The sequence below is a fragment of the Chamaea fasciata genome, unplaced genomic scaffold (assembly GCF_029207755.1).
Source record: "Chamaea fasciata isolate MVZ Bird 193981 ecotype frontalis unplaced genomic scaffold, bChaFas1.0.hap1 SCAF_1, whole genome shotgun sequence".
NCBI lineage: Eukaryota > Metazoa > Chordata > Aves > Passeriformes > Sylviidae > Chamaea > Chamaea fasciata.
Window position 1 is genome coordinate 110656246 of NW_027094086.1, and position 17786 is coordinate 110674031.

A 17786-nucleotide genomic window follows, 5' to 3' on the forward strand; every position below is an offset into this window, starting at 1 on the left:
CGAACCCAGCGCAGGGGGTACCCGTGTGCTCAGCACAATGGGTGCAGCCGAGATTCCGGCCCAGTTCTGGGAAGAGGGATGGGAAGCGGTGATGCGAGGCACGGTCTGGCCGACAGCGCGTTCATGCGTGGGGCTTTCCTTTTTTCCCCCCCCCCCCCTCCCCGAAGTTGCCAGAAGGCGTCGAGTCAATTGTCTGCGGCGAATTCCAGCGGGGCCGGTGCCGGGAGCCGCGCGCGGGTCGCGAGGCGCGGCGCGGGGGGCGGGAGGGGCGGCGCGCGGGGCGGGCGCGGGGCGGCGCGAGGCGCGGGCGGCGCGGGGGACGCGGGCGGGAGGCGGCGGCGGCGGCGGCGGCGGCGGGGTCGGCGATGGCTTTCGAGGCGCTGGCGGAGGCGGCGGAGCGATGGTGCGCCCGCACGCCCTTCCAGCTCATCGCCGCCGAGGAGACGGAGCGGCGCATGGACTTCTACGCCGAGCCCGGCGTCTCCTTCTACGTGCTCTGCCCGGAGGCCGCCTGCGGCGACAATTTCGTGAGTGCCCCGTGAGGGGATCGGGGGTCACGGGCGTGCGGGGCACCTCCCGCGCGTGTGCGTGGACGCGCGGTGAGCCCTCGCGCCGCTCCGGGACGCTCCGTCCGTGCGGGTCCCCGGAGCCCGGAGGAAGCACCCGAGGGGGAGCGCCGGGGGGGCGGAGGACGGGGCCGTGCCCGGGAGGGAGGGATGCGGTGATGGAGGGCGGCGGGGCTGGGGGCCGGGGGCCGGGGGGATCCTCCCACAATCTGCAAAATGGAGTCCGCTGCTGGTGGGGGGCGGCCCCGCGGGCACGGCTGCGGGCAGGGACACCCCCCCCCCCCCCCCACCCCTTTCCCCATCACCCGGCCCGAGGTGGCCGCGGGCTCCGGGCGGGCGGGGAGGAGCGGGGCGAGCCCCCCCGCCTGCCCCGCGCCCCGCGGGGGTTGCTGCTGCCGCTCCCCCCGCGGCCCCTCCATCCTCCCGGGGTGCCGGGGCTGGGGCACGGCGCGGGGACGGGAGGACTGGCAGGGCTGTCACGGCAAATGGAGAATGGGCAGGAATAAAATGGAGTCAGGATGACAGGAGGGCCGCGCCCCCCCCCCCCCCGCCGCTCCCCCGGGCCCGCCGCGGGATCCGTGCAGGTGCCGGCCGGGCGCCCCCCGCCCCGCCGCCCCTCGCGGAGTTCAGCGCCGAGTTTGTGCGGAAAAAGCTCCGGCACCGCAACCCCTGTCTTTGGGAAGGGTCGAGGGGTGCTTTTCCCCTCGGCCAGACCCTCCCGGTGGTGAGCAGAAGTGCAGGAAGAGTCACAGAAAAAGCGGCACCTCGCCACGGGGTTTGTAAGCTGCCAAGTGCCCGTTAACTTCAGTGAAATGATTTTGGTTTGCTTATTTTAGCAAAACAGCTCCTGGCACCATTATTGTAGGCATGTTGTAGGTTCTTCCTTTCACAGAGCAAGTTTCATCCCTCCGCTTGCTTGACAAATGTTTGCTAATTCCCTTTCCAACAGGTAAGTGCAGAGCGAGCACATTTGACAGATGGGTCCGTGGAAACAAAGAGCAGTGCAATGACTTCTCCAGGACCACAGATCCCAGCGAGGAGGACACTTATTTATTTATTTATTTACTGTGTCGAGTAGATGGTGTTGCTGAATTACGAGAGAAGTTATCTGGAATTTAGTTACGCATCTTTCCAGGGATTCGTGAGACCTTCAGATGTAGCAGTGGGGTATCTCAGGCTGTGGATTCTCTCAGTCCTCTGTGGGAATAGCTCTGCACATCTGTCTTCCCAGCGCCTCTGAGCCTGCCAGACCCCAGTGCTCATTCCTCTCTGGAGATGCCTGTGCCCAGAAAGGGCCATGCCTGCTGCACTCCTAAACAGGAATATGTATGGATCCAGTGCAGTACTAGGCTAAACCTGTGGTTGGACACTAATGATACTGGAAATTTCAGACAAAGTCCATTTATTTTTCTTAGGCATGTATTGTTTCTTTATGACACTGCTCAATAATTGAGTGAACTCTTTCATACAAAGTCCAGTCAACTTCAAAAAAAATCTTCAGCAGCTTCAGACCCTATTCCGATGCTGGCCTTTCTTCTTTTTTTCTCGTTTAAAATCACATTTTCCCTTTTCTTTTGAAAATACTTTCATTCCAGGGTTGGTGTTGGGAGAACTCCCTGCCCAGAGTCACCACTAGTGAAATGGAGCAAAGGGCCAGCTCCTGTCAAATCTGGAACATAAACAGAAAACTAGTGGAAAACTAGAAGTGGTGTTTTCTTCTGTCTTTTCTAGCCCTTTTAGTTGAGGCACTTTTTGTAATGATAATACTTTTAAGACAGGCAGATACGTGTCATTCTTAATTCTTTCAAGAGATCGCGTTTCTTTTAATATGATTAAGACCCACTGATGATTAGATTCTCCAGCATCCTGTTTCCTCCTCCTAGTGCACTGTGGGACTTAATTTCTGCTCCCAGCTTGATTATCTTGGTTTTTTGCAGTCACTTCCCTTTTTTTTTCCAATGTTCCAGATTATAACTTTGCTTTCTGTGCGCATTTACAGGCTAAAGTTTATTTTAAGGAGACTTAATACAAGCCAAGGGACTGATTATCATTTGCACTTTAAGCCTTGTTGCATGACAGTGTGGAGTGTGAAAATGAGTAAATATAAACAGAATTCGCAGTGACACACTTCACAGCCTTCTTGCACCCTGTGCCTCTCATAAAGGAGCCTCACATTTAATAAGCATCTGATGCCTGGTATTCTTGTTCTTTCTTTACGTTGTCATTTCATAATGACGCGACTTAAAAAGCTATGTAGGAGGTGCCAGAGAATTCCATGATAACCCACTTGTAAGGAGGAAATGAGGAGCATGATGAACTTAAAAGGAAACAGAAGAGGAGAAAAACGTGGAAAGGTTGCCAAGATGCAATCTGGGGGAGAAAAACACTGAATTTTGTCTAACATCAGAGATCCCAGTTCACAACAATCTGATACTTTCCATTTCCTGAAAAGATATCTTTAGGCTAGGCTTTTAACATGCTAGGGATGCAGGAGACCCATGCAGATGCTTATTGGCATTTTCAGTACCACCTGGACACAGAAATTCCAAATCAGCATTTTAGATAGCTGAACAATGTATAATTCAGCTCCTGATGCGTCTGAGGTTCTCAAGAAATTAATTGGACTTGTGTAGCCATAATCAAGAGAGTGATGCTGTTCCTTACAGTCTGTTATTCGTTTTGTCACCATGTTATTACTGGTATTCAAAGTAACTGATAAATAAAAATATAATGTCGTCTTGCTGCAAGATTTCCTGAAAATATTTCAGAACAGAGTCAGCGGGTCTGAATGTTTTATGCAAGTCAAATTCTCCCCATAAATATAAAGTTTTGCTGTCATGCACAACAAGTGGGCTGCTTAGGAAGAGGTGGGCCAGCAAGTGATTCTGTCATCCAGCAACACTGAGTCATCTAAAGGTGTGAGGGAAAGCAAACCCCTCCAGATGTAGCCTTATTGATTTCTTCAGCTATGTGCTGCGTGTAGATGCTGAACTAAATAATTCAACCATGATCTTAGGGTAGTTGAGGTGGAAATTAGTGGCTGTGTGCTTTTGTAGTGACACAAAGCAACTGTGAGCAAAACTGGGCAAGCTTGGAAGACACATATTCTGATGATGAAGTTAATATTTTTTTAATTGCACAGCCACAGCCAAGCACTATGGTCCACCAGTTTGCCAGCAGCCACCTTCTCCCACTGAGAGAGATCCTCAGGCATCGTGTTTTCCAGGAAAAGCATCTCCGTATATGCAGCCTTACTGAACTTTGTAAGCAGGAGCTGAATCCTGAAACTAAGTTTGTTTTTATTTTGAAAGGCTGAAATTCCTTTTGCAGGTTCCTCTGGAGATGGGTGAGTCAGTGCTGAGCCAGTTCCTGTGCTGCCTGGCTGCAGCACTGAGCCACCACAGAGAGCTGTAGATGCAGCTGAACCTACAGGCGTTACAACGCTCGTCCTTATTATGGTTGAGGTTTTTGAGGGAAAAGATGAAATCAGCCCGTTTCCGAATGAGATGTGTGCACTAATGGCACATGAAACCGTTCGTAGTGCGTTTGTCGCTACAGTCAACATTTTAAATCCTCTGCAGATAGGGAGATTTTTGGAATTGTTTCTGGCTAATTGTCCTATGATGCTATGCAAAAAAATCTCCTCAAAAACTCAGTGATCAGGTTATTCTCTTAGGTTTTCCCTTGTGCTAGATCATCTTATTCTGCTGATGAATTCACATTGGTGTCTAAAATGTGGTGCAGCATGAAAAGAGATTGTGAAAACATGATAGGACAGCATGGGGTTAACTTTCCTTGGGGAACAAACCATCTATGATTTATTAAAGGGCAGGGCCTGATTTTCATTTATGTGGAAGCTCCTGTGTATAACTCTGGTAGTCAAAAGAAGCCAAAATGTAAACAAGAATGAGGATCTCAGCATAATAATTGTTTTATGTATATAAACGATTGCAACAGGTTTAGTATGAGCCAGGAATTGCCAAGCTGCAACATTGAGCGCTGAAGTTTAGGAGTAACTAAACAGTTATTGCTAACTCCAAATATGAAGAAATCATGGGCCAGACCTCCAAAACCTTCTCCAAAGGCTGTTTTTAAAATGTGATTTGGAAGCGTTCATTTGATATTTTGAAGAGGGCTCATTTGGGTTCACTTCATGTACGTTCTGCCTTTTTAGGCCATAGAAGTCACAAAGTGCAGACTTTTTTTTTTTTTTTTTTTTTTTTTGTAAACAGAAGCTGAGATTTAGTTGTATATTTATAGGATTACAAGGCCCATGACTCTTAAGATGGCATGAAGTATCATGAGACTTGTGGTATGTGCGTTTGAGAGTTGGCAAGACTGTAAAGAACTTATTTTTATTGCCAGAATGGTTAAGACATGACTCTGGTTATATGGAAAGAGCAGAACCTACTCAGTAATGCAGGGCTATTTTCATAATAGAACATTTCAATATGTTTATGCTTGTAAAGTGCAACAAGCAGCCAGGAGAATGTAGGTCAAGTGAGGTTCATAGCAAAGCAGTTACAGGTTTTATCTAAAAGGTGCAGTTTAGGGGATGTTAAGTACTGTTTTCTTTTGTTAAATGCAAAACTGCATTCCTGGCAGGTACTCACTGCTGAAAAGGAAGGCAACATGCAAGCCTTATGCTAGGGATGGAAACATCTGTCATTTTGAGTCTTTCCCTGAATCTTAGTTAAGCTTTGGAGAGATCCTCCTCTTTCCTTGTTTAAGCATAACCTGCTGTTTATAGCAAGTAAAAAGGCACTTTGGGGAAAAGAGCTGCTGTGCAAAAAGAGAGGTACGAGAGTCTCAAACCAATTTGACGGTATTGCACTTCTCTGTGTGGCAAGCTGCCTAAGACAGTCCCATGCACCAAGTCTTCAAACAGAAGGTGTTTATGATGATGCATTAGCTTGTGCCCTTGGGCACAGGAAGCATTGTTGCCTGGGTGCTCCCTCCATCGCTTGCCAGCTCTGTTTCAAACAACCTCCTAGCAGCAGAATAAACATCAATTTTGAGAGACGTTTCACAGTGTGAGGCTGGGGAACCAGCATCTCCAGAGCAGGAGTAAGACAGGAGGATCTCAAATGGGTTTAAATGTGCCTGCCTGGGAAGAAAAGATTGGGTTCCAGGAGGAGTAAATCTCAGAACAAGGTAGGAGGCTCAAAGTGTCAGAATGCTGTGAGTGCCCAAACATCTCTCCTTGGCTCTATGTCTAGCCTGCAGGCAGATTTTGCATCTTTTCTTCTGCATTGTCGAGAGAATTACACATCAAGTTCCACCTCCAGGGTCGCATCATATTTGCACTAATGCCAAAGAGATGCTTTAGCTCTTCCTGAGGGCTTCACTGCAGCAGATGATGCAGAAAAAGAGAAAACCCAAGATGACTTCCAGGTCTGAGCAGGGCTGATATCGAACAAAGGCACCTTTATAGGTAAAATGTGCATGTATCAAGTGCATGTATCCTTCATGGCTGGTGCAACCATGAGGCGTTGCCGCTTCTGGATCGATTTCCCTGTTTTCTGATGCATCATGTTAATAAAATCCAGGTTCCTCCTCAGAAACATGGCTTCTGAAAGAGCCTGCAGTGCCTGTCCCCAGGGCGGGTCTGAACTGCAGGAGGCTCGGTGTACTTTGGCAGATGTTTACAACATGTCACCTTATAAAATCACATGGAAAGGTTGGCGTGAATTCCTGTTAATGCCTTTCCTTTCTTGTGTTGCTGTTGGCTTTCAGCATGTGTGGAGTGAAAGTGAGGACTGCCTACCTTTCCTGCAGCTCGCACAGGACTACATCTCCTCCTGTGGGAAAAAGACGCTCCATGAAATATTGGAAAAAGTCTTCAAATCCTTCAGACCCGTAAGTGGTTTTTCTTCCTTCTAAACATTGACAGTTACCTGTGAATTTTAATAGGACTACGCTGGATAGAGCAAGGTGTTTTTTCTTCTCCAGAAATTTACATCTCCAGTTAGCTGCCTGGGTAGAGGAGCATTAGCACATAAGCTACCATTGGGCAATTGGAAATTGTTTCCTGGAAGTCAGCTGCCTTTTTATTTCCATCTTTGTGTTTGAGAGGAAGAGATTCCCGTGCGGGGTGGGAGGCCAACTGGTGTGTCAGCCAGTGGCAGCAGGCAGGGGCTCGTGTCCTGCTGATGCAGCGCTGACTCTGAGGAACAGGATTTGAGTCAGCGCCGCGGGACTTTGTGGCAGAGTTGTTTCCTGGCACTGGAATTGGGGAGTTTTGCAGGGATATGAGCAGCAAGAGTAAACCTCTGGGAAACAGGAAGTATGGTCTCTCCTTAGGGTGGTTTATTTTATTTTATGGTTGGGTTTTTTTCCCACAAGTGATGCAGATTTTGCTATTAGGATGGTTGCCACTTGGTATTTGCACATGCTTGTTTGGTCACTGCTTGAGAAGAAGTTGGAAGAGGAGCTGGGTTTTGTGGGGAGGGGGCCTGTATTTTTCTGTTTTGCTGCTACTCAGCTTTCTCTGTCCCTGTTTAACACTAAGATTTGTGCCAAAGCCTGGATTTTATCAGGGTGAGGTGTCCTAGGCTGGCTGTTGTCCTTCATTTTTGCCAAATGCTCCTTTTACACAGCCTCTCCTTTTGAATGTTTGGGTCTGGCTAAGGGCTTGGTGCAAAGCAGGGCAAAGTTTGTAGCCAGAGCCATGTAAATGTCCCATGATGTCCATGAGAAAGTTCACCAGTGGGCGTTTTTATACTCAACTGAAAATGTAGACCTTTTCCCTCTTTTCTTTTTCTGGCTGACTAATTGAGAAGACTGGAAATGTATCCCAAGTATTTAGTGTGAAAGGGAGGGCCTGGAGCACCGATATGAAAACACTGGCCTTCCCTGTGTTACACCCTTGCAACGGTTTGCGCAGATTGCCACAGCTGGTTGACATAAAAGAGCATCATTTTAAAGAATCCTTTGAGAGGCTAGAAATAAATAGAACAGATGCACACTTTTCTTAGAAAGGACTGGAAATCTGATCTGTCACTACAGCTGCTTGTAATTGTGAAAACATGCAAAAAATATAAGTATGTTTCCCGGAACAATATTGGGCTCTAGGATCATCATAGCTGTCTTCTCCTGCTCAGGGAAGCTGTGCCTCTGCTGAGAAACTTACATTGGTTTAACACAGGAGAACTTCAAAAAGACTTAATTAAATTGGTGCAGATTATGTATTTCATTTAAACCACATTTATTACAGCATAACTTAAGTTACTGAGAAATTGACTTCAATCAAACCAAGTTGAGCTACTCTTCAGAATAAAAAGGTTCAAAGCAGGGGGAACCATTGTGCTCATGTAGCCGGGCCCTTCATTAATACATCGCATTTCACCTCATGATTCCCACAGCCGACCATATAAATTGAGGTTGAACCAGATTGTGTCTTTTCCTAAGACACCCACTCTTGATGTTGCCTTCAGATGACTTAAAGGATGCAACGCTGCTGGGCACTTTTTCTTCTCATGGCTAGTTATGGTGCTCTGAATAACGCTTTTGTTTACAATCTGCATTTTTCTAGTTTTGCTTCCTAGCTGTTGAATTTCATTTTGCTTTTGTTTGCTCAAAAACGGTGTCCTCAATTGCCAGAGACCTCTTGCAGACTGTAATCAAGTACCTCTTCATTTTCTCGTGGTTATATCACAGATACTAAGTTTCTCAGATTCTCTTTTGACCCAGTATTGAGAGATTTGCAGCAGCATAACAAAACTGGGTTTATCATTTGAGGTATGGCTGTGTGTATACAAGTCTAATTAAGGAATGCATTGACATTTTTCTCTCATAGTAACTATTAAAAATAGCACGTACATGGGAGGAAAGATTTTAAAAATTGAATGGTGTTACAATAGATGTATAGAAGCAGTTATTTTGCACCCTCAGGCCTTTGCCAGAATAAAACCATTTTTCTTCTGTATTGGGAAATTATTTCCTTGGCACTGGATGAAGTATCACTTCATACTATCTTCTGTCCTTTCTCTGCTAGACCCGTTTTACTAATGAGACCACCTTGCTGTCAGCTTCAAGGCAACAGTGCCTTTGCAGAGCATTTCTTCTCCCCTGTCCCAGCAAATCAGCTGACAGAGACCAGTCTGGCAAACTCCAGTTTGAAAAATGGCAGTTTAGGAAGAAACTGCAACTGAAGGTCAGACTGGGCTTTTCTGAAGTATCTGGTGGTCCTGGGGTCCAGGTTTTTAGCAGGTGCTTGCTAAGCACCTTCTGAAAGTCTTCTCCATGTTGGCATTCCCAGTAGACATCCATGATTATTAGACAGTTCTGAAATTCTTTGTTGGGATCCTTTTAAGGGAAATATTTAGAAGAGAACAGTAGCAGTGCATCTGCAGCTTTCCATGCCCTTGTGCACAGCATGAGCATCTGCCTTTGCATAACTGAGGGCTCCAAAAACAACTTTTTCCAGTAACTCAGCTAGCCCTGCTCGGCATGTTCATGATAACAGCTCAGCCATATCTCCATGAGCTTGCCCTGGGGCTGTGGAGTTGGAAGGGACTGGCTTCTTATGCTGCTGGGCCCTGTGTTTTGGAGACAGCCTGCAACAACTAAACCACACCTCTGAGTCCTGCTATAGACAAGGTCGAGGTGTTTCTTTACTGAAGGTGGTGAGGGGCATGTTGTCTCTACCCATTACTACCTTCCTGAGTCAGTTTCCACAAAACTCTGTGATTTGCCTTATTATCCACTTCTTCAGGGAGTATCCAGAAGTGCCAGACACCACAAAGGTGCATGATACCAACCACTAGCACTGGGCTCAAATACTGTTATTTGCTCAGAGCATCCCATCTCCTCCTGTGCCTTAGGCTCTCTGGGGTCAGAGGTGCCATGCTCTGGTGCTAGGAGGTGCCCATGCTGGTGCTTTGAAGCATATCTGCCTGGAGGCATAGTCCTTCCCACAGGGATTCAACAGAACTGTGTTATCTCTAGTGTAGCATCACACAGACTGCAAAAGCTCAGTCTTGTACTTGGTTTATTTTTCAGTGTGCTTGTGTGCCAGCTTTTAGTAGGAGAGGGTGTCACTCTGCTTCCGTGAGTTGGTGACTGTGAGGTTATTTATAAAATCAGGGCGCTTTGAAAGGGTTAAGAAAGACAAATATATAAGATGCCTGAGGGACATCACACCAACTGGCAAAGTTTGCAGAAAACCAAGGCATGAGTCATACAATTCAGCAGCAAATTCCAGGGGTCTTACACAGCTCATCTTCAGCCTGGAATGCCTATATGTGAAATGGGGAGTCTGCACTGTAAAAGCCATTTATTCCATATTCACTTGTATTCGTGCATGTCCCAATGACCTCTCCTTTACCTTCAGATGGGTAGTTTGGCCAGCAGAAATAAATGGCTGTACTTCAGGCACTGCTGCTTGTTGTTATCCTCCCTCCTTCCCTCCTCACCATGCCCCTGACTTCCCAGTCATGCATCCCTGCCTGGCAGTTTTGTTCCCTTTTGCTTTTCTGCTGATTGACCAGCTCTCTCTTTCTACAACAGTTTTCTGTTTTATGTCTTTTCTCCTTGTTTACCTCTCCAGTTAAGTCCTTTCAAGTCTGCTGCATAGCTGATACTTTAATGTATGAAGCAGCTATGGACTGGAAGCAGAAACTAGTGTGTGGGAAAGAAGACAAGGTGGGAGTCAATCTAGGATCAGCCCAGGCCATCTTCATCGTCTTACTTTGCCCTTACCTTTTGTACACCCTCGTTCTGTTCTGTCTCAATGTTTGTAGAGCTCCCTGGGCTTTGGACCCTGATCCTCCCTCCGTGTGTTAAAGGTGTGAGCTGATTTGTCACTGCAGTCGAGAGAGCAGTAGGGGTTTAACAGCAGTGAGGGACCACCATAATCCTGTGGGAAGCAACAGGATGTGACACCTAAAAGCAGGACCTGCATGGTTGAGGTCTGTGGTGCCTTGGAGGGTCATAAAGTGTCTGTGAGAGAATAAAACTGCATCTCCCTTGGAGAAGCCTCCCATCCCATCCCATCCCACCCCCATTCTTCCTCTGTTAAACCACTAAAGTCTACAGCATCACTCTGATTTACGCTGCTCCCTCTGATTTACACTGCTCCAGGGAAAGAGGAGCTGGATTTCCTGATGGCGAAGAGAGAGGGGATGTGTGAAAAGCAGGATGTACTCTCCATCCTTTGGGATTGTGTGTCTTTGCAGTTCTTGTGGAGCATGTTGTGTTTTCCATGCTAATTTTGCAGCACAGTATCCCATAAAATGAAGATTCATGTGACTCATTTCCTTGCAAATCAAAGAGGAATTATGACCAGAGGTGGGGAAAAAATATGCAGTCTTTCTGCCAGGTGATACAAACAAGTACAACACTCACATTTAATTTGAATATACCAGATTAGTTTAGCAAAAATAATACTGGTGTATAAGAAAGTCTAGAAGGAGTCTGTGATTTTGCCTTTTGAAAACTGAGTATTTTAATTTTAGCTTCCACATGAAGTAAAACCCCCGCATCCTGAAAATGAACTGAGCAGTTCATGTTCTGTTAAGCATTTGATTTGAAAAATACATATGCATAGGAACAATTACTTTGTTCTGCTCAGAAAACAACAATGTTTTCCATTTGGGGTCTCTCCGTAAGTATTTTTAAAATGCAAAGGAGGGGATTTAGTCAGCAAATTCTCCTTCCACTTCCCTGCCAAAGAAACCCTGTAACTAAGAATCTGATTTTCTCCCAGTGACAGTGAGAAGTACAAGCTTCATTGCACCCAGAAGCTAATTCTATGCCTTGTATTTATGTCCACTGAATAATTTTGAATGTCGATCACAGACTGAATTAGTTTAGGTCCCTGAAAATCTGCCTCATTGCAGCCTTCTCATTTCCATGCTCTCACTTAAAGAGTGTCACTCTCCTCAAGATTTTTCTGGGCCTTGCCTCTTTCAAGAGCTAACAGCTGCATCACTCTCCAAAGAGGGTGTTACATGCATCTGTGCAGCATGCTCTTCCAGCCCTGGCAAGCTAAATACATGGTATTCTTAGTAATGCCTGGCCTATGATTTTGCTTTGTTGCTATTAATAGCTGTTAGTGTAGGATTCTAATACAAGATTTCCACAACAGATGCATTATTTTGACTGTTACGTGGTGTATCTGCCTTCCTGACTTCTGTTGGCTTGGCAACCTTTTTGGGGAGAGGGGACAAGTTCAAACATGGCTGTTGGCTCCTTTTCCTGTAGTGAAGAGGTGACGTTGCAGTGGTCGGAGCCATCAGGTGGAGGCATTCGAACATTGTCCAGGGAAGAGGGGCTGGCAGTTCCTTGCAAGCCCAAATCTAATTTGCAGAAGTTTAAAGGGACAATATTTTAGTGGAATACACAGTAATTCATACTGCAGTGGCTTCACACAGCATGCAAGACTTTGTTTGGTGTGATGGAATGACAGGTTCAAGAGAAGCATTTGACATGGCAGGTTCTTTGGGTTTTTAGGGACTCCTTGCCCTAGGGACTCCACACTAGCCTGTTCTTCATGAGGATGTTTTCTTCTTTGGCTTTTATAGGACTGGCAAAAAACAAACTTAAACCAAGACAACTACTGCTACAGTATTATCATGGTTCTTTCTGAAGTTAAACCACTGCCAAGTCTAAACACTTAACAATTCATAATGTGGCCTCAGGGAAGAATGTGAAGCTTTTTGCAAGTGCTTTGTTTTGGTTTTATTTATCTTCCGGTCTCTTAATTTGGTGTGAGGATGCATTTTCAAATCTTTCTTTATCCCAGGAGGGAGAGAAAGAGAGTCAAGATCATTATGCAGTACTGTTATTCCAAGGTCTGAGGTTTTTAAGAAGTGCACATAGGATTTGTGTGAAGATTTGCAGCAAAGCTGCACAAGTGGGTATTTCACTTTTACACAGTATTTTCTCTTCTTTGTAGTTACTTGGGCTTCCAGATGTTGATGATGATGCATTTGAAGAATATAACGCAGATGTGGAAGAAGAGGAGCCAGAAGCCGATCACCAACAGATGGGTGTCAGTCAGCAGTGATTTTCTGAGAAGCTATAAAAAAATTCGGAAGCCTTTGGTACCAGGTGGGGTCAGGTGGTCCCACATTAGTCTGTTTGAATTAGCACATCACAAGGGGATATCTGGCTGCCAAGATAAAAGTTTTACAAAAAATGGTTCAAAAAAAATTACAGTAATAACCCGTGATGAGCTTTGCTAAGAAGTGACCTGAATTTTGCTCCTGCTTCAGTGGGTTTTCTATGGAGTTGTCTTGGTAGCATTCTGCCGTTATCAGTCTAGAAGTAGTTTCGTTGCTGACTTGTCTCTTCGATTTGTGTTCGAGAGTAGCGTTTGCTGACATGAATGTAGAGTACTGAGAATGTAGGAGGTGTGTGGGAAGAGTGCCCAGTCCTCACCAGTGACCTTTCCAAGGAAACCAGTGCAGAGAGCAGAGACATCCTGCGCTTCTCCTTTTAGTTCAACAGCTATAGGATTTTGACAAAGTACCAAACGTGGAGAGACTTCTCCTGAAAAACAGTAGTTTAGTAGTGGTTGGTGCTGCAGAAGTGCATATGAAGGCTTAACAAAAATAATGGGAAGTAAGAAATTCAGGAGGTGTCAGACATATTGATGTCCTTTCACTGACACCTGAGTTTCAAAGTGCTGAATTAATAACTGGGAGTAACTGGCACCAGCAGCACACATTGCAACCAACCCTGGTACTCTGACACCATGTGATCCAAAGGCGAGTGCTGCTTTCTTACAAATCAAGTGAAAAATAGCCATCACCTATCCCACTTCTGCATGACAACTAACTTCAAGCTTTGCTGGTTTTGATACAAATTACTACAAATTGTTGCTCAAACCTTGTGGCATTGTGCATTCGAACCACAGAATCATAGAATATGCTCAGTTGGAAGACACCCATCAGGATCCTTGAGTCCACCTCCTGGCCCTGCGCAGGACACCCCAAGAGTCACACTGTGTGCCTGAGAGCATTGTCAAAATGTGTCTTGAACTCTGTCAGGCTTGTGCTGTGACCACTGCCCTGGGGAGCCTGTTCCAGTGTCCAACCACCCTCTGGGAGAGGAACCTTTTCCTGATATCCAATCTAAACCTCTCCTGACTCAGCTTCAGGCCATTCTCAGATCCTGGCACTGGTAATGAGAGTGAAGAGATCTGTAGCTGCCCCTCTTCTTCCCCTCCTGAGGATGCTGAAGACCACAATGAGGTCTCCCCTCAGTCTCCTCCAGGCTGAACAAACCAAGTGACCTCAGCCACTCCTCACCAGGCTTCCCTTCCAGACCCTTCACCATCCTTGTTGCCCTCCTCTAGACATTCTCTAAATGGTTTAATGTCGTCTTTATATTGTGGCTCCCAAACCTGCCCCCAGCACTTGAGGTGAGGCTGCCCCAGTGCAGAGCAGAGTGGGACAATCCCCTCCCTTGCCCAGCTGACGATGTTGTGCCTGATGTACCCAGGACATGTTTGGCCCTCCTGGCTGCCAGGATACTGCTAACTCACATTCAGCTTGCCATCAACCAGAATCCCCAGGTCTCTTTCCACTGTGCTGCTCTCCAGCCTCTTTTCCCTGGTCTTTACACACAACCAGGGTTGCCCTGTCCCAGTTGCAGAATCCAGCACTTCTACCCCTGTTAAACTTCATACGGTTAGTGATTGCCCATCTCTAATTTGTCATGGTCTCTCTGCAGGGCCTCTCCGCCCTTGAGAGAGTTGACAGCTCCTCCCAATTTAGTGTCATCAGCAAAATTACTTAGTATTCCTTCAAGTCCTGTGTCCTAGTTGTTAATGAGATGTTGAAGAGCTCAGCGCCAACGATGGAGCCTTGTGGAAAACCCACTGGTGACAAATCGCCAGTCTGATGTCACCCTATTGACTGTAAGCCTTTGTGCCCAGCCTGTGAAGCAGTTGCTCACCAATCCCAGGACATAGTTACCCAGCTGTGTGCTGGACATTTTAGTCAGAAGGATACTTTTGATACAGTATCAAAAACTTTACTGAACTCCAAATATATTGCATCAGCTTGCTTCCCTTGATCAGCTAGGTGGAATACCTTGTCATAAAAGGAAATCAGGTTTGACAAGCAGGACTTTCTCTTCATGAAGCCATGCTGGCTGTGACCAATGACTGCATTGTACTCCAGGTGTTTTTATATACCTTTCAGAATAATACTTTCCGTGATCTTACTGGGCACTGAAGTGAGACTAACAGGCCTGTAGTTTCCAGGATCTTCCTTGAGTGCGACTTGAATGCAACTTAACACTGAAGCCATAAGGGTATCAGCCAGCACCTGGCTCTTAAAATTATGCTGGACCTCTTCCTGGGCCTTTGAGCTAGTCTGGGCATTTACACCTTATTGGAGAGGAGCTGAAATACTGCGTCAGCTGATGTAAAATGTAGTGAGGTTTTACTTATCAGGGGACTTGCTCCCCAAGGGGTTTGATGAGGGTCTTAGTATGAAGGAGAAGACGACCCCTCGTATTTTTTACCTGGTTTATGTAGTTCCAAGTAACTTGGATGAGTGCCAGACTGTGAAGATGCAGGGTCTCTTTCTTTACTTGCCTTTTGTACCAAAATAATAAAAAGCAAAGGTAATTCTGTTGTAATACAGCTGTTTTTCACAATCAAGAAAGATGTTTCTAAATTTCCTCCTTTTTTTCCAGTTTTTTAAAAATTGTGAAACAAAGGTCACACGCTTAAAAGCCCTTTTATACAGAATTAGCTTTATAAAAACAAAGAGTGAGTGAAGAGAAAATGCTTGGACAACTCCTATGAACAACTCGCATCATTTTGAAAACCCTGTTGTTAATGATGTCCTCTTTTCAATAGATTTTTTAGAGACTTTTTCCAGGGTTACTAAAGAGAGCAAGTTTTCTTGGTGGTTTACATTTATGATGGTGGTTTGAGAGATGCACATGATTTTTTCTATCGGAGGCAAAGATCTTCCATAACTGGGACAATGTGTGTTACCTGAGTCTGCACAGAAGTGTCTGCAACACTGTAAAAGAGTTTAATAATATGAAAAAAAGAAAGTGGAAGAAAAACAGAGCTTAATGCAACTTTGTACATTCTTTCAGCATGCAGGCATAGACATGGTAGTTGCAGCACCTTTTCTATGGACTAGTGACGTGAGAACTGTGGCAGTTCACTGTATAACACTGTACAGCAGCAATAGGCTTTTTGCTTACTGAAATAAAGTGTAAGACCAGTGGTTTCCATCCCTGCTTTAAGCCCCTAAATTTTTTTTTCCTCTCCAGCTAGGACAGATAACCTTAAACAGAGCTTTCCTTCGGGAGAACCTTTCTCTTCATAGCATCCAACCCTTGTGTTGCGGCTCACAGAAGTAGATCTTACGGGGCTGACTTTTCTTTGCTCTCGTGTAATGCAAGCGAGCAATTTACAGTAGTGCAAACTGGAGGCAAAGTCCTGCTGTTCAGGTTTGCTGGGCACTTGCATCCATTTGTCTAAGGGGCAGGTGGCTGGCGCCAGTGTGCAGGTGCAGGCACCCCACGCGCACCTGCATGGCGAACTGGGCTGCAAGCCTGGCCTGACTGGGACACAACCCTCTGCCTTTAACAGACAGGCAGGCTTCCAGCTGGATCCGTCCCACCATCTGGCGCAGCGTGTGGCTGCACAGACGAGTGCTGGCACAGCAGAGGGGAGGGTGCAGGGTGGACATGGGTGGTAGCTGAGGACCTGCTGCTAAACGCACCCTGCACGGTGTCAGGGGCCTGTGGCAGAGGTGTGGACCTGCCTAAATGCTGTGAGGGATCGACTCCACAAGGCTCAGTGAGAACTGGGCGCTGGTGGCAGCGGGATAGGCAGGAGTTCATGAGATGAGGAAAGACTAAGATCCCATGCTTGTAATTGCATGCAGGAGGTTGTAATGTGTACTGCACTCTGCTGCCTTTCCCTGCGTAGTGATTGAATTGTTAATGAGTGGGTGAGCATCAATACAGTTGCAAGCAAACAACACTGTAAATTATGTAGATACATTATTATTGCTGTCTGTATTCACTAACTCACTTCTTCTTTGGAATGCCATATGCCATTTGCGTGACCTCCACACAAGACTTCAAGTGCTGCCCTTCTGCAGTGCTCTCCCCTGCAAAACTCCCACTGAAGCCAGTGAGATTTTGTTCAGACAGGACCTGCAGGACCAGGGGATGTGTGAGGCTTGGTCCTGCAGAAAGCTGAGCGCCCTCGCTTCCTCCCACTTTCCTAGGAACTGAATGTGTTGAGCCCTGCTGCTGAACTGAAGCACGACCAGACAGCACTGAGAATAAACTGGAATTTTATACATAGAAAATTTAATTTACATGTAATAAATGTGAATGAGCGTTAATATAGAATGTATTTTATCAAAAAATATTGATTCCTTACTTTGACCAAATAGACTTCTGTATTACTGTGTTACTTTTCCATACTTGCCAAATGATGCAAGAGGTGTGGAACTGCTTTGGTTGTACTAAGAAATGTTTTTGTATTTCATTTGTCTTTTATTTTCCCCTCCCTCCTACCACATATTGCAGTTAGTAGCCATTCAATAATTAATGAGGGGTAGCATGACCCAGTGACTAGGCTGCCAGACTGAGACACAAGATTTGCCAACACATGCATAAATGCTTGCAAACCTGGGTACTTGGTGAGATGTGGGTTTGTAGCTCTGCCATTGCCTTGCCCTGAGCTTTAGGGGGGTCTCAGTCTCTGAGAATTCAGCTCAAGCCTCCACTTATGCATGCAGACCTCTGGAAAATTTAGCAGGAGCAGGGTAACTCCTTTGAAAGTCCCACCTTAAGCCTTTTGTAAAAGGGAGTATTAGTATTATTTGTCCAGCAGTGTATACAGTGCTTTAGATCTGTGGGTGAGGCGAGATACACACTGTCATTTCTTATCATCAGAGCAAACCAGTAATGAAAAGACACAGAAGGGTCTCCCTTTTCCTCAGCCTTTCTCATAGGTAATTCATGCTCTAACTAAATGTAAATATGGCAGAGCAGAGCCTCTTGCAGAACTGGTGCTTCTGAATATGAGTTGCATGAATGCAGTCAGCAGAGTGCTGCTTGGGTGATGAGAAATACATGGGATGCCAGATGGAAAAGGAGATTTCGGAGTGCAGGGGCAGGAGTGAGCAAAGCCCCTTCAGAGAGAGAGATGCTGAGATTTCTGAGACAGCCAAAGCCATCTTGCCAAGTATCTGGATATTGAACCCATGCAGTTTATAAAAAAGC

General features: G+C 46.0%; 1 protein-coding gene across 1 annotated transcript; it reads left to right on the top strand.

The window, feature by feature from the left end:
- Positions 1-360: 360 nt before the first annotated feature.
- Positions 361-17046, top strand: MTURN (maturin, neural progenitor differentiation regulator homolog). The gene is made up of 3 exons (XM_066193667.1): positions 361-527; positions 6303-6425; positions 12466-17046. The coding sequence occupies exons 1-3, from the start codon at positions 366-368 to the stop codon at positions 12574-12576; spliced, it is 396 nt and encodes a 131-aa protein (XP_066049764.1). The 5' UTR covers positions 361-365; the 3' UTR covers positions 12577-17046.
- Positions 17047-17786: the final 740 nt, after the last annotated feature.

Coding starts and splice junctions, on each gene's coding strand:
- MTURN (XM_066193667.1), top strand. CDS start 366: ATGGCTTTCGAGGCGCTGGCGGAGGCGGCGGAGCGATGGTGCGCCCGC. Junction 528..6,302: donor CCGCCTGCGGCGACAATTTC/GTGAGTGCCCCG, acceptor GTTGGCTTTCAG/CATGTGTGGAGTGAAAGTGA. Junction 6,426..12,465: donor TCTTCAAATCCTTCAGACCC/GTAAGTGGTTTT, acceptor TCTTCTTTGTAG/TTACTTGGGCTTCCAGATGT.